This window comes from Lissotriton helveticus, chromosome 9 (genome assembly GCF_964261635.1).
Source record: "Lissotriton helveticus chromosome 9, aLisHel1.1, whole genome shotgun sequence".
NCBI classification, from domain to species: Eukaryota; Metazoa; Chordata; class Amphibia; order Caudata; family Salamandridae; genus Lissotriton; species Lissotriton helveticus.
This window is the reverse complement of record NC_136070.1, coordinates 183,315,763-183,330,108: the sequence shown is the minus strand read 5'-3', so window position 1 is coordinate 183,330,108 and position 14,346 is coordinate 183,315,763. Positions and strand designations below refer to the sequence as shown.

At 47.9% G+C, this 14,346-nt stretch overlaps 1 protein-coding gene across 2 annotated transcripts in view; it reads right to left on the bottom strand.

Annotated features, from left to right (window-relative positions):
- The window catches only part of ATL1 (atlastin GTPase 1), a 283,253-nt gene that overhangs the window by 56,626 nt on the left and 212,281 nt on the right, over window positions 1–14,346 (bottom strand). For both annotated transcript variants that reach the window (XM_078659723.1, XM_078659724.1), the window contains exons 9-10: window positions 1,793–1,920; window positions 847–903 (exon numbers count right to left, since the gene is read on the bottom strand). In XM_078659723.1, coding sequence (XP_078515849.1) covers window positions 847–903; window positions 1,793–1,920 — 185 coding nt within the window. The remainder of the gene's footprint in view (window positions 1–846; window positions 904–1,792; window positions 1,921–14,346) is intronic.

Sequence of the window (14,346 nt, the reverse complement as noted above, 5' to 3'; positions counted from 1 at the left end):
AGGTCCTGTGAATGATATGTTGATAAACCCTCACCTACTTTTGGGCTGTATGCTTCATCATTGGGCTCCTACTAGCACCGATCTTAGTAATCCTGATGCGAGCTACTACCCTTATGTAGAGGCGCTCATATGTGCTTTTGTGATGTTTGGGTCTTCTCTACTGGAAGTAAGTGCATTTAGTGGTGGCCACAGGTATTAGAGTGAACCTAAACCTTCAACCCTCGATAGGGATGAGATGCTAAACCCTAACAAGATGGGTTCCCAAACATGGTGATCTACAAGTGCGTCCTTAGACTTCTGGTTGTAAATTCTTTGTATTTATGAGCTTCACTGTTTCTAATCAATATTTTTATTAACATTAAGAGCATAGAGAGAGCAATACGGTCCTTACAAATGCCCATACACATTGATTAGAGGTGCCTGCTGAGCAGAAACACGTTGATCACTTTCTGTGAGTCGAACTAATCCCAACCCATTTCAAACCCTTCCAATGGGAACACAAATGGACGTCCTTTTTTCACCAATTGGTAGTTTTAACAATTCCCCTCTGCACTACATTTTACAGGGCAGTCTATCTCTGGAACACCCACTCCCTGCCCCTGCAATGCTTACTCTCATTCTAGTATTTGTACAAAACCAACTTATCTGAAACCCAAAAGTAGTTTTGCGCTTGCAAAAAAGACTATTTGCACGTGTTAAACTAGCATAACTACACACAAGTAGTCTGTGAATGGGACCCTTAGGCTGTATCTCCCACCCTTCATTCTCATCACCAGCGCTCTTAGCATCCTCTGGTTGAATGAAGGCCCTACAAAGACAAAACGTGCATGAATAAAAATCACTTACCTGCAGCATTGATTTCGGATGAGGTAATTCTTCTCCTTGGTAAATCTTTATGTAAGCCTGGAAGATTGAACAAAATCAATGAGCAATATTTATATATCTTTTTTGTGTTGTAGATCTATACTCCCATATGGTGGTATATGTTTTACTTTAAACTACTATAGTGGTGAATGAGGATTTAATATGCACTGATGGTTAATGTCATCACACAATGCTTTTGAATTGTACTTTTCAATGTAAAACAACTGTTACACAGTAGATTGATATATTATTCATGCTCTACTGCTACCTAATACAAATGTTGCCACAGTTTGGTACATGAAATACTAGAAAACTCAACTTTTCCACAAGTATGAGCTCTTGGGGCCAATTTGGCCACGTAAAAGTTGCTAAAATGTAAATCAACAATCTGGGATTTCAATAACAGTACCTGCTCCAAGAAAAATCTTTGTAAATTAGGCCATTATTACTCACAGCTCTAAAATAGTAGGCATATTGAAACTCTTCTTTCTATGTTCACTTTGAAAAGCATTTTAGCCATAATGTTGGTATGTTCTAATGCAAATAGTAAACGTATAGAACAACTACAGGTAGCTACTTCACAAATTGTGGCTAATTCCCTTGGGAACAACAAAAGGCACATTGTGCATAGCAAATTGTGTGTTAATAGGTTCCATGCACACAGTTATTCTATCAATTTGCTAGAATTGTTTCAGGGTTTGGAAGGATCATTATTTAAACCAATGAGGCAAGAATATGAGCATCTCTGGAGAATAAATACTTAATTTATAGTTCATGACCTTGTCAGGAGTCCTACAATGTAAACTAATAGTATTTGAACCAAAAGCTTGATACCAATATTACAGTTGCATTTTGGTAGAAAATATTCGAAACCTTTGTAAAAAGATGAAAAAAAAATATTAAAGAATTTCTTTAGGATAACATTTACCTTAAAATACTCCACAAGTCCACGACAGGTGATTTTATTTCCATTGATCTCCTTGATATCCAGGTTCTCAGGACTAAGAAGCCAAGGAATTAATACCTTCAAGTTTCTAATGAACTCTTCGTCTATCTCTACAAGTCAAACCAAAATACATAGGTCAATAATAAAACCTCAAGCAATGGTAGGCTTCAGTTCAGACAAACTGCAAGAAATGTGTAGCTTACTACAGGCTATGGCAATCTGGATGGTTTATTTTATGTCATTTAATATTGTAGCATAATGGCGTTCTACCACTGAGGGGTAATTATGAGTTTTACATTGTTAATGAGTACAACTACCTACAACTAGCTAGAAGATCATAACTCTAAAAAAAGAAAAGTAAGGTTAGTATTTCACTAATAAGTGTAAGGGGAGGCTTAGAGAAAAAAAACTAGAAGAAGGAGGGGAAGGAAAATAGACAAGGTGAAGATTGGGAGCTGGGAGAAGGTCTCAGATTAGTTCAAGAATAGATGGTTAAAAATAAGTTCTGATATTCAGAGAAAGTGTCATTTTCTGGCTAAACTCTCCATTTGGGGGAAGGTGTAAATCAGAGCATAAGTTGTTCTAAATCTAAATGCTTCAATCTGCAGAGCATTCCTGCAGAGATGTCTCCAGACATCTGAAGTAGAGTAGAGAGGGAGGGAGCACTGTTCAAATGTATTGTTTAAATGTGATTCTTACATCAAGTGTTAGCCAATGAAACTATCAGACAAGGGGGGGGCGTTTTTTTTAGAGATACTAAATTTGGCTGCACAATGAAAGACTGTTTTAAGAAGAACCTGGTGTAACTGAGGACCTGCGGCCTAAATTAAGGTGCTTAGGAATTAGATTTTTAACTTTTTTTAAGAGGTGGAAGAAGACGTTGGCAGCATTAGCCCCTCTGTTGTTGTAAAGTTGTAGTGCAATAAGGGTCCAGGGAAAAGCTGAGGGATTTCACAGAACTCCAAAAGTTGTAGTGAAACCATTGTGTGGTGTGTTAAAGTATATCGCAGGGCATCCGAACATCCAGGGAGGTGTAGTCTCCTAGTTTCACCAGCTGGTGACAATTGGTGACAAAAGATGAGAAACATTTGAGAACAAGGTGCAAATAAGTGTGGCGTGGTCAACTGTGTCAACGACTGCTGGTAAGACAAAAATTTCCCCCATTTTGTATGTGGTGTTCATTGTGCAGAACGTAGAGTTGCTTTTTTGGCGCTGTAGCATGCAATGAAAGTTTAACTGGTGAGTAGATAGCAATTACTCTTTGTTGATGTTTTAGGCATCGTCTGATTCTATACTTTGGTGGCTATAATTCTATTGAGATTGTTGTATTTCACTATACATGTATTAACCGTGGAAACAACATCTTAGGGTCTGTCAATAAGAGCTTACTAACAGTATTTCTCCAAATGTCTGTAGATTGAGTTTGCCTCCTGCAAGCTCTGCGAGAAATGGTTTATGGAATCTGCGTGGCACCCTAGCCTCTCTGACCAACGGGATAGGCTTGTTGTCTTCCTCTCCTACATTCCCACCTAGGGAAAGGGTCACAGATTCTAAACTCTTTAAATATCAGAACAGTTAAGTTAAATTGTGAGGTTATTTTCCCCCTTTCACCCTCTCTGCAACAATAAGACAGTTACCCAAGGCCTACTTTTTCACCAATTAACATATAGTGAATTTATTATAATGTTCCAGCTCCTTTCAAGCAGGCTATAGCTGAGTGTCATCAACCCATATTTAAAAAATATAGACCATGCTGTTTCATGACTTTATCTGACAGATGCATGTAGGGACTTAAAATGTATGGGTGAAACTGAGAGCTCTGTGACACATAACATCTATACTTGGCTTTTGATAGCAAATATATGTGTATCTTTAAGATGGAACTGACTTAATCCATTGAACTTAGCCAGTTCCCTTCAACCACACGTTTTCTTTGTAGCAATACCTAGTAGACAGTTGTAGCTAAAGTAAAGTAAAGTCCACATTTGTAAAGCGCACATTCACCCGTAAGGGTCTCTAGGCGCTGGGGGCCGTCGGGAAGATTAAGCGAGCTATTGCCCAGAGTCACATGGTGCTGGGCTACCCTGCCGCCGGAGCCGGGGATCGAACCGTGGTCCCCAGATTCCAGCGTCAGTCGCCCTGGCCGCGGCGCCACACCTCTCCCCTCTTAGCTAAGGCAGTGGAGCACACCATTCTTCACACTAGTCATCCCAGTCAGGTACAAAGGTATTTACACACAAGAGAGAGACAATGGCTCTCCATCAGTGGAGAAGTGTGGCTCAATGGTTAGAGCGGCAGACCCTGATGCAGAGTTCTGGCCCGGGACCAGGGTTCAATTCCTGCCTCGGCGGGTCTTGGGCTCAATTTCCTCGGACCTGATAATTCTCGCCTCGGCGCCTATTCTAATCATGGCTCCCACTCTGCAACTCTGGGCAATAGCTTGCTTAAACTCCACAACGGCCCCAACAGTTCTGGGATGCCTGGCTTCACCTTGGGGTTGCCCAGGAGTGAGCATTTCACAGGGAAAAGCCAGGAAGGGTTCCACAGCGGTATGCGTGCAGCGCCAAGACGTCTCAGGGTATAAGTGCGCTAAACAAGTACGAATTCATTTCATTAATTTTATTTTCATTTCATTTGCACAGTAGGTCAGTGAATTAAATTACGGCCTAAGGCCTCAGATAGGTGAATATAAATAATTCTCTTTATTTATTGAGAGAAGTTGCACAGTTCTTTAAGATGTTAATTGCATAGATCCACTCAGCCATTAATTTTGCATGATTTTCAGAGAAATCGCCGTGATAGAGGTAGCACAGTTCTTTTTGATGCCTGTTACAAACATTGTCTTGTACAGTCTTTCTCTAGACCATATTGAGCAGGAAAGCCACAGAGACAGTGTTGGACCTGCGATGGGCAAGCCCAGCACAAAGGGGGTAGCTTGGCTCAAGTGACAAGGCAAGTGAAGGCTGTAGTGTTAAGCCGGCTCTGACCCAATAATAACTCCTTGTACATCCACACCAAAAAGAAGGACACCACACCACTGCTGTAGAAAAATACGATTCCTTTATATAAAAGTTCTTTGTTGTAAATAGGGCTGTCTGGGAAAGCACATATACATTTCTTTTGGTCATACAGTTCTGGTAATAAATAGTATTAATAAATAGAACAACTTCAGGAATAAATATCACAATAAATATCACAATAAATATCACAATAAATATTGGTTCATTTAAATAAACAACCACATGTTTCTTCTGGTATCGCTGCCACCAATTAAATACTTTTGAATCATTACATCTGCAATACGTTTCAAATGGGAAAGATAACTCTTACAGTTTATGCTGTTTTCAATGACCAGGTATACGGCTTCTCTGAGCACAAAATAAGGTTTGGGACTCTTTAATAATCACTCAAGGCGTATGCGCGTATATCTAGAAGGCAAGGAAACACAATAAATACATCATTTGCACTCGGCGGTCACCGGGATAGGATCTCTGCTTTGCCGGTGAAGTCTATGCGCGCCTACGGGCTTTAGCACCACTTGAGCACAGGCGGCACCAGTTCAAAGTCATTAGACTGACGAACGGGCTGCCGGAGAGGTCACACAACCTTCGCGCACAGTCAAGTAAATGCCGGTTCACAGTTCCTTCACAACGCTGCATTCACTATGAGGAAACGGGCCCACCTCACATCGGCTGCAATCAAGATACGATTCAGTCGGGCACAGCACTCCTCTCGTTAGCGACGGGGCTCTCAGGGGCTCCACGAACCTCCCTCCGACTTCCGCATTCAGGGTGGTTCCCGCCCACAGCTACAGCTCCCGGGTTACTGGGGAGTGGCAGAGACGCTAGTCCCGCCCAACGAAGGCCGGCCTTTCCCCGCCCCGGCGCACCACCTCACCTTCTATCTGCGCAGGAAGCGCTCTACGCTGGTGGGGCTCGGAGACGTCCAAGCTCCCCTCTAGAGGCACCTGACGCGAAGGGGGCACAGCTGACGATCGCGGTCGCGGCGAACTTGCTCTCGCCTCGCGACTCGATAAGTCAATCACAGTTCACCACCGGGGGGCGGAGAGGCACACGAATCTGGCCACAGTCTTTGGGGGCAATGAGGTACTCGCTGGGCAGGCGCTGTAGGCGCTAGATCACTTCTCACGTAGCTGACTGGAACGCCAGTCAGACACAACGCCAGCAACCCTTTGCTGCTCTACTGCCTTCGCTACCAGCCACCTCAGGGGTCAACATGGCAGGTGTCAATCTGGTGTCAAGTCTGGAATCTCTTAATCCTTCATTCAATCTAAAATGGCCGCCAGGGACTGGGCCTTATATAGCCAGTGCCCTGGGGTACTGGCACGAGCCAGAAGGTTCTAGAACCTTCTCTGGCTGTGACAATGACATGGCACTCTTGAGGGGTATTTAGGACACTCACAGCCACCGTACTGGGGTTCTAGAGCAGCCATTTTTTGTACCTGAGGAAAATAAAGGAATTCCTGTCAGAAATGCGCGCCAAACAAAGGGCGCCAAAACCTCAAAAGGCCAGGATTCATAAAGGCTCCAATGGGAGTCACTTCACATGAGGAAAAAGGGTGTCCACCATTTTAAGTTCATTTACACAGGTTGACAACCCCAGCTTGTAATGCCACAGGTTTGGGCCAGGCGCCTTGTAAATAGGTGCCACAAACCTTGTGAGCAACTGGGCGTCAAGGAACATCTAACCCCATGAAACAACACATAAAAAGTCCTGGTAGACAAATAAAAAGCGACAAATTTTGGGAGGTACAGGGGAACAAAAGTAATCATAGTGGTGAGGGGACTCTCAGAAGCAGACGGGTCTAACACGCGTCCCCCCCAGCTGAAAGTGGGGAGAGCTACCCAACCCCTTGGGAGTCCTCAACACTAAGGCGGAAATACCTGGAGAGACCGTCTGCATTGGCGTGGTCAACTCCGGGCCGGTGTTCCACCCGAAAGTCCATTCCCTGTAGAGAGATAGACCACCTCAACAGTTTGGGATTTTCCCCCTTTATTTGCATGAGCCAACGAAGGGGTCGGTGGTCTGTCTGAACAAGGAAGTGTGAACCAAACAAATATGGTCGCAGCTTCTTCAGTGCCCAGACCACCGCAAAGGCTTCCCGCTCGATGGTACTCCACCTCTGTTCCCGGGGAAGCAGTCTTCGTGACAGAAAGACCACGGGCTGATCCAGACCCTCTTCATTGAGTTGCGATAGCACCGCCCCAATGCCAATGTGGGATGCATCTGTCTGGACAATGAACTCTTTTGAAAAATCTGGAGCCTTCAGGACTGGAGCTTTACACAATGCTTGTTTCAGAGTGTCGAAGGCTCGCTGGCAAGCCTCCGTCCAAATGACTCTCCTGGGTTGCTTTTTGGCCGTGAGTTCTGTAAGGGGTGCCACGATAGTGCCATACCCCTTCACGAATCGTCTGTTAACCTGTGAGGCCCAGGAAGGCTCGGACCTCAGTCTGGGTCTTGGGGGGTTTCCAGGCCATGATTGCCTCAATCTTCGCCTGAAGGGGCTGCACCGTTCCCCGGCCCACCAAGTGTCCTAAGTACACTACCGACCCCTGTCCAATCTGACATTTGCTGGCCTTGATCGTCAAGCCAGCCCGTTCCAGGGTCTGGAGAACGGCTTGCAAGTGCTGCAAGCGATCCTCCCAGCTGCTACTGAAGACAGCTATGTCATCCAAGTAAGCAGCAGAGAATGACTCCATCCCGGTGAGGATCATGTTCACCAGCCGCTGAAAAGTGGCAGGAGCGTTCTTGAGCCCAAAGGGCATGACGCAAAACTGGTAGTGTCCATCAGGTGTGGAGAAGGCTGACCTTTCCTTGGCTCCATTGGACATGGGAATCTGCCAGTACCCTGCAGTGAGGTCAATGGTACTGAGATATTGGGCAGCTCCCCACCGGTCAATCAATTCATCCGCCCGAGGGATCGGATGAGCATCTGTTTTGGTTACCGAATTTAGTCCTCGGTAGTCCACACAGAATCTCAATTCTGGTGTGGTGCCAGGTGGGGCAGCTTTAGGAACTAACACCACCGGGCTAGACCAAGGGCTACTTGAAGGTTCGATGACTCCTAGCTCCAGCATCTTAGCTACTTCGCTTTGGATACTGGCCTTCACCTTGTCAGACAGCCGGTAAGACTTTGACTTCACAGGTGGGCTGTCCCCTGTGTCCACGTCATGGGTACACAAGTGGGTCTTACCCGGGACAAGGGAGAACAGAGGAGCGAATGACCCCAAGACCTGGCGACATTCCTCCTGCTGCTCAGGAGTCAGGGTTGGCGAGAGTTTCACTCCGTCCACTGACCCATCCTTTTCTTGAGACGCAAAAAGGTCGGGGAGAGGCTCCGTGTCCTCTTCCTCCGATCCATCAGTCACCATAACCAACATGACTTCGGGCCTCTCGTAGTGGGGCTTGAGGCGATTGGCATGTAACACCCGATGCGGATGCCGAGGGGTCTTTACGTCCACCAGATAGGTAGACTTGCCCTTCTTCTCCAATACCTCGTAGGGGCCTGTCCAACGATCCTGGAGGGCACTCAGCTCTCCAGGCTCCATCACCCACACCTTCTGGCCAGGCTCCAACTCCACTGGGTGAGCGTTGTGGTCATACCACGCTTTCATAACTGCCTGACTGGCTTCCAAGTTGTCAGAAGCTTGCTTCCACAACTTAGCCATTTGGCTTCGGAAGGCCAGCATGTAGCTCACCACATCCTGGGGAACTTTCCGGGGAGACTTTTCCCAGGAGTCCCTCACCAGGCTGAGAGGTCCACGTACAGGGTGCCCGTACAAAAGCTCGAAGGGGCTGAAGCCCACTCCCTTTTGCGGCACTTCCCTGTAGGAAAAGAGCAAACAGGGTAGGAGGACGTCCCATTTCCTCCGCAGGCTTTCGGGTAGACTTCTGATCATACCCTTCAAGGTTTGGTTGAACCTTTCCACAAGACCATTGGTCTGTGGGTGATAAGGAGTGGTGAACCTGTAAGTCACTCCACACTCCTTCCACATGGCCCGCATATATGCTGATAGGAAGTTGGTCCCCCTGTCGGACACAACTTCCTTGGGGAATCCCACTCGGGTAAAGATCCCCGTCAGGGCCTTGGCCACTACTGGTGCAGTAATGGTTCTCAGAGGAATTGCCTCTGGGTACCTTGTGGCGTGATCCACCAGGACCAGGATAAACCTGTGACCGAATGATGTAGGTGGATCTAGGGGCCCAGCAATGTCGATGCCCACCCTTTCAAAGGGGGTGCCAACGACGGGAAGTGGTTCCAGGGGAGCCTTCAGCTTCGTCCCTGTTTTCCCACTGGCTTGGCATGACACGCACGACCGACAGTATGTGTCGGACGCCACCCTCATTCGAGGCCAATAAAAGTGGGGGACAAGCCGGGCAAAGGTCTTGTCCTGACCCAAGTGTCCTGCCAAGGGAATCTCATGAGCCAACTCTAATAGGAAGGCTCGGTAACACTGTGGGACTACCAGGGCCCGTGACAATCCGTGCACTGGCGCCCTGGGTTCACTGTAGAGGAGACCATCCTCCCAGTAAACACGATAGTTCCCAGACTCGTTACCTGCTGCCTGGGCTTCAGCCTGTTGCCTCAGACCCTCGAGGGTGGGACATTCCCTTTGTCCCTTGCTCAGTTCCTCCCTGGATGGTCCTCCTTCCACTCGCCACTCAGCGGGGATAGGCAAGTCCTCCAACGGAACCATGTCCTCCTCCGCGGACTCCGGGTCCACCTCCACAGGTGGCCTATCCGTCTCACGGGGCATGGACATCGAGGCAGGCTCCTCCTGTCCTCGAAATGTTCCCTCATCAGCAGCTGGGTGGGCCATTGTTCCAGGCTCCAACCCACGCGACTTCTCCTCCCGGGCAGCCGCAGACCTGGTACTCACACAGGCCCAATCAGGTGTACCCAGCATCTCAGTATGAGTCCGGTATTCCACCTCCTTCCAAGCATTGTGCTCCATATCATTGCCCAGCAGACAATCGACTGGCACGGCGGGGCTTACAGCAACTCGAAGTGAACCTGCAACCCCTCCCCACTCAAAGGGAACCTCGGCCACAGGATAGTGGCCCATTCTGCCATCAGCCATCGCGGCTGGATGAAGCACGCCTGGAATCACCTGCTCTGAGGACACCAGATGACTCCTTACCATAGTCATACTGGCTCCTGTATCTCTCAGAGCTTCCCCTCTATGGCCATTGATGGTGACCCATTGCCCATACTTGGTAGTATTTGAGGGCACCTGGATCTTTGGAACCATCTCCCGATCACCCAGGGACACTAAGGTGATACCCGCCCACTCCCCCCCCCTTAACTAAGGGCATCTCCTCCCCGAGCGCTACACTAGCGACTCCCGGGGCCTTTCCTCCAGTGGGAGGGGGTGGTCTCTTTAGGCATTTCACGTCTCCCTTATAATGTCCAATACCACCGCACTCATAGCAATGGATAACCCTTGGCTGCTGACTCTGGCCAGGATTAGGGTTCTTCTGCGGGTTAGCCTTAGAAGTGGAGAAGAAACTTTTCCCCTTAAAGGTATTTTGGGGGCCTTTGGAGAACTCCTGCTTCTTGTTATCTCCCCCCTCTTTCTTCTGGGGAGCGCCCTGTCCGGACTTCTGAGAATCTCCTCCCGTCCCCTTCGTGGACACTCGGGTACTTGCCCAAACGTCCGCCTCCTCAGCAAGCTTACGGGGGCAAGTAAGTTTGCTGTCTACCAGGTGTTGCCTCAGCTCGGGAAGACATTTCTCGAGTAGATGTTCCTTGAGTATCAAGTCGTACAACCCTCGATAGTCCTCCACCTCATTACCTTGGACCCACCCATCCAGGGCTTTCTTGGCAAAATCCAGGAAGTCAACCCAATTCTGTGAGCTCAGCTTGTGGCTGCCCCTAAACCTTTGCCGGTATTTCTCGGGGGTCAACCCAAACTTCCTGATGAGCGCCACCTTCATGGCGGGGTAATTAACCTGTTCCTCCCAGTCTAGGGCCAATAGGGCATCCCTACCTGTCGGAGGCATGTACCGGTATAATCCACCACCCCAATGCTTCTCATGGATCCCATGGGCTCTTAAGGAGACCTCATAGGCTGCCAGCCACTTGGCTATGTCATCTCCAGCGGTATAACTGGCGACTACGTCCTTGGGTAAATGGGGCCTGGGCTCCCTGGCAAATTCCTTTGACTCGACACCCTTCGGAGTGATGTTAGGGGCCTGGAATTCGAGTTCTCGTAGCTTGAACTCGTGTTCCAACCTCCTCCCCTCCCTCCTTTCTTCCAACTCCATTTTTGCTATTTCCCACCTTAACAGTCTTTCCTCTCTCCTGTCAGCTAACTCGGTTTCTGACAACCCTCTCGATGACACACTGCTGCCCTCCCGTGAGGTTGCCTTGGGGCTGATTGACATCTCACCCACCCCCGGGGGACATTCCGCAGTCCTATCAATGACAGTACCTCTGTCCGATTCCTCCTCCTCCACTGTTCCCTCCGTGTGTGCTTCCACCCATGCTCGCTGACTAGTACGGAGCTCCTCTCTTTTCGCCCCTCGCCTGACAAACACTCCCCTCTCCTGACAGAAATCCTTGAGCTGTGCCACAGTATAGGTCTCCAGCTCTGACATTTCGAATTCCATCTTGTCAGTGAAAAGTGTGGACCACCACCCCGAAGTAGGTGACCAGGATAAGAACTTTGAGGGTCACTTCCACCCACCTCCAGGAAAGAATTTGGAAAAAGCAAAACGTTGAATTTGAGGGCCGCTAGGAGAAAACTCCGGGTGTGTACCTGTGGTGCACACTGAATTATTATGGGGTTCAAAACAAGCACGGCTCGCAATCCCACCGCTGCCACCAATTTTATGTTGGACCTGCGATGGGCAAGCCCAGCACAAAGGGGGTAGCTTGGCTCAAGTGACAAGGCAAGTGAAGGCTGTAGTGTTAAGCCGGCTCTGACCCAATAATAACTCCTTGTACATCCACACCAAAAAGAAGGACACCGCACCACTGCTGTAGAAAAATACAATTCCTTTATATAAAAGTTCTTTGTTGTAAATAGGGCTGTCTGGGAAAGCACATATACATTTCTTTTGGTCATACAGTTCTGGTAATAAATAGTATTAATAAATAGAACAACTTCAGGAATAAATATCACAATAAATATCACAATAAATATTGGTTCATTTAAATAAACAACCACATGTTTCTTCTGGTATCGCTGCCACCAATTAAATACTTTCGAATCATTACATCTGCAATACGTTTCAAATGGGAAAGATAACTCTTACAGTTTATGCTGTTTTCAATGACCAGGTATACGGCTTCTCTGAGCACAAAATAAGGTTTGGGACTCTTTAATAATCACTCAAGGCGTATGCGCGTATATCTAGAAGGCAAGGAAACACAGTAAATACATCATTTGCACTCGGCGGTCACCGGGATAGGATCTCTGCTTTGCCGGTGAAGTCTATGCGCGCCCACGGGCTTTAGCACCACTTGAGCACAGGCGGCACCAGTTCAAAGTCATTAGACTGACGAACGGGCTGCCGGAGAGGTCACACAACCTTCGCGCACAGTCAAGTAAATGCCGGTTCACAGTTCCTTCACAACGCTGCATTCACTATGAGGAAACGGGCCCACCTCACATCGGCTGCAATCAAGATACGATTCAGTCGGGCACAGCACTCCTCTCGTTAGCGACGGGGCTCTCAGGGGCTCCACGGACCTCCCTCCGACTTCCGCATTCAGGGTGGTTCCCGCCCACAGCTACAGCTCCCTGGGGAGTGGCAGAGACGCTAGTCCCGCCCAACGAAGGCCGGCCTTTCCCCGCCCCGGCGCACCACCTCACCTTCTATCTGCGCAGGAAGCGCTCTACGCTGGTGGGGCTCGGAGACGTCCGAGCTCCCCTCTAGAGGCACCTGACGCGAAGGGGGCACAGCTGACGATCGCGGTCGCGGCGAACTTGCTCTCGCCTCGCGACTCGATAAGTCAATCACAGTTCACCACCGGGGGGTGGAGAGGCACACGAATCTGGCCACAGTCTTTGGGGGCAATGAGGTACTCGCTGGGCAGGCGCTGTAGGCGCTAGATCACTTCTCACGTAGCTGACTGGAACGCCAGTCAGACACAACGCCAGCAACCCTTTGCTGCTCTACTGCCTGCGCTACCAGCCACCTCAGGGGTCAACAGGGCAGGTGTCAATCTGGTGTCAAGTTTGGAATCTCTTAATCCTTCATTCAATCTAAAATGGCCGCCAGGGACTGGGCCTTATATAGCCAGTGCCCTGGGGTACTGGCACGAGCCAGAAGGTTCTAGAACCTTCTCTGGCTGTGACAATGACATGGCACTCTTGAGGGGTATTTAGGACACTCACAGCCACCGTACTGGGGTTCTAGAGCAGCCATTTTGTGTACCTGAGGAAAATAAAGGAATTCCTGTCAGAAATGCGCGCCAAACAAAGGGCGCCAAAACCTCAAAAGGCCAGGGTTCATGAAGGCTCCAATGGGAGTCACTTCACATGAGGAAAAAGGGTGTCCACCATTTTAAGTTCATTTACACAGGTTGACAACCCCAGCTTGTAATGCCACAGGTTTGGGCCAGGCGCCTTGTAAATAGGTGCCACAAACCTTGTGAGCAACTGGACATCAAGGAACATCTAACCCCATGAAACAACTCTTAAAAAGTCCTGGTAGACAAATAAAAAGCGACAAATTTTGGGAGGTACAGGGGAACAAAAGAAATCATAGTGGTGAGGGGACTCTCAGAAGCAGACGGGTCTAACAGACAGGCAGAGGCCGAAGTTCGAATACTGTGCGTTAAGCCAGATACCAATCAAACGAGTGCCTAATTAGAAACTACAAAACAGAACATACAGTTTCATAAAACTACCAACGGACTGTGAAGATAATATAAAATACTTAGGATTCGATAAAAAAGCGTTAAAAAAGCCATAGGCTTGCAAGCTGCAAGGGGTGAAACATATGTTGGCTGTTTATGGATCTATGCAACTAACATCAGAAAGAACTGTGCAATCTTTGTGAAGGCAATTCCTCTGAAATCATGCAAAATTAATAGTTGTGTATGGAGCTATGCAATTAACATCTCAAAGAGCTATGTAACTTCTATCTGAGTGATTCCTTTGAAAATCATACAGTTAAAAAAATAAGAATGATGGACAGAATCAACAATCAAGAAATTTAGGGGCATATTACCAACGATTAGCGATTTTTATCGCTAACGAGGCAACACATTTTTTAACGCTAAGCATCGCCGGAAATTATCGCAGAGATAACTTGCTATTAGCAAGGTTTATCTCAATAGTGATAAAAATCCTCGCGCTAAATGCCAAATGAGAGATTATCGCTGGAAAACCAACGATAATCTCTCGAAGTTTGGCGTTAGCTTGATGATAGGGGCTCACAAACTTAGCCATGATATCCACCTTCTATAGGATATCATGGCTAAGTCAGGAAAATACCAGGTGTAAAAAAAGCAGCGCTAACCGCGGTTAGCGCTGCTTTTTTTATCACTAACAGGGTTAGCG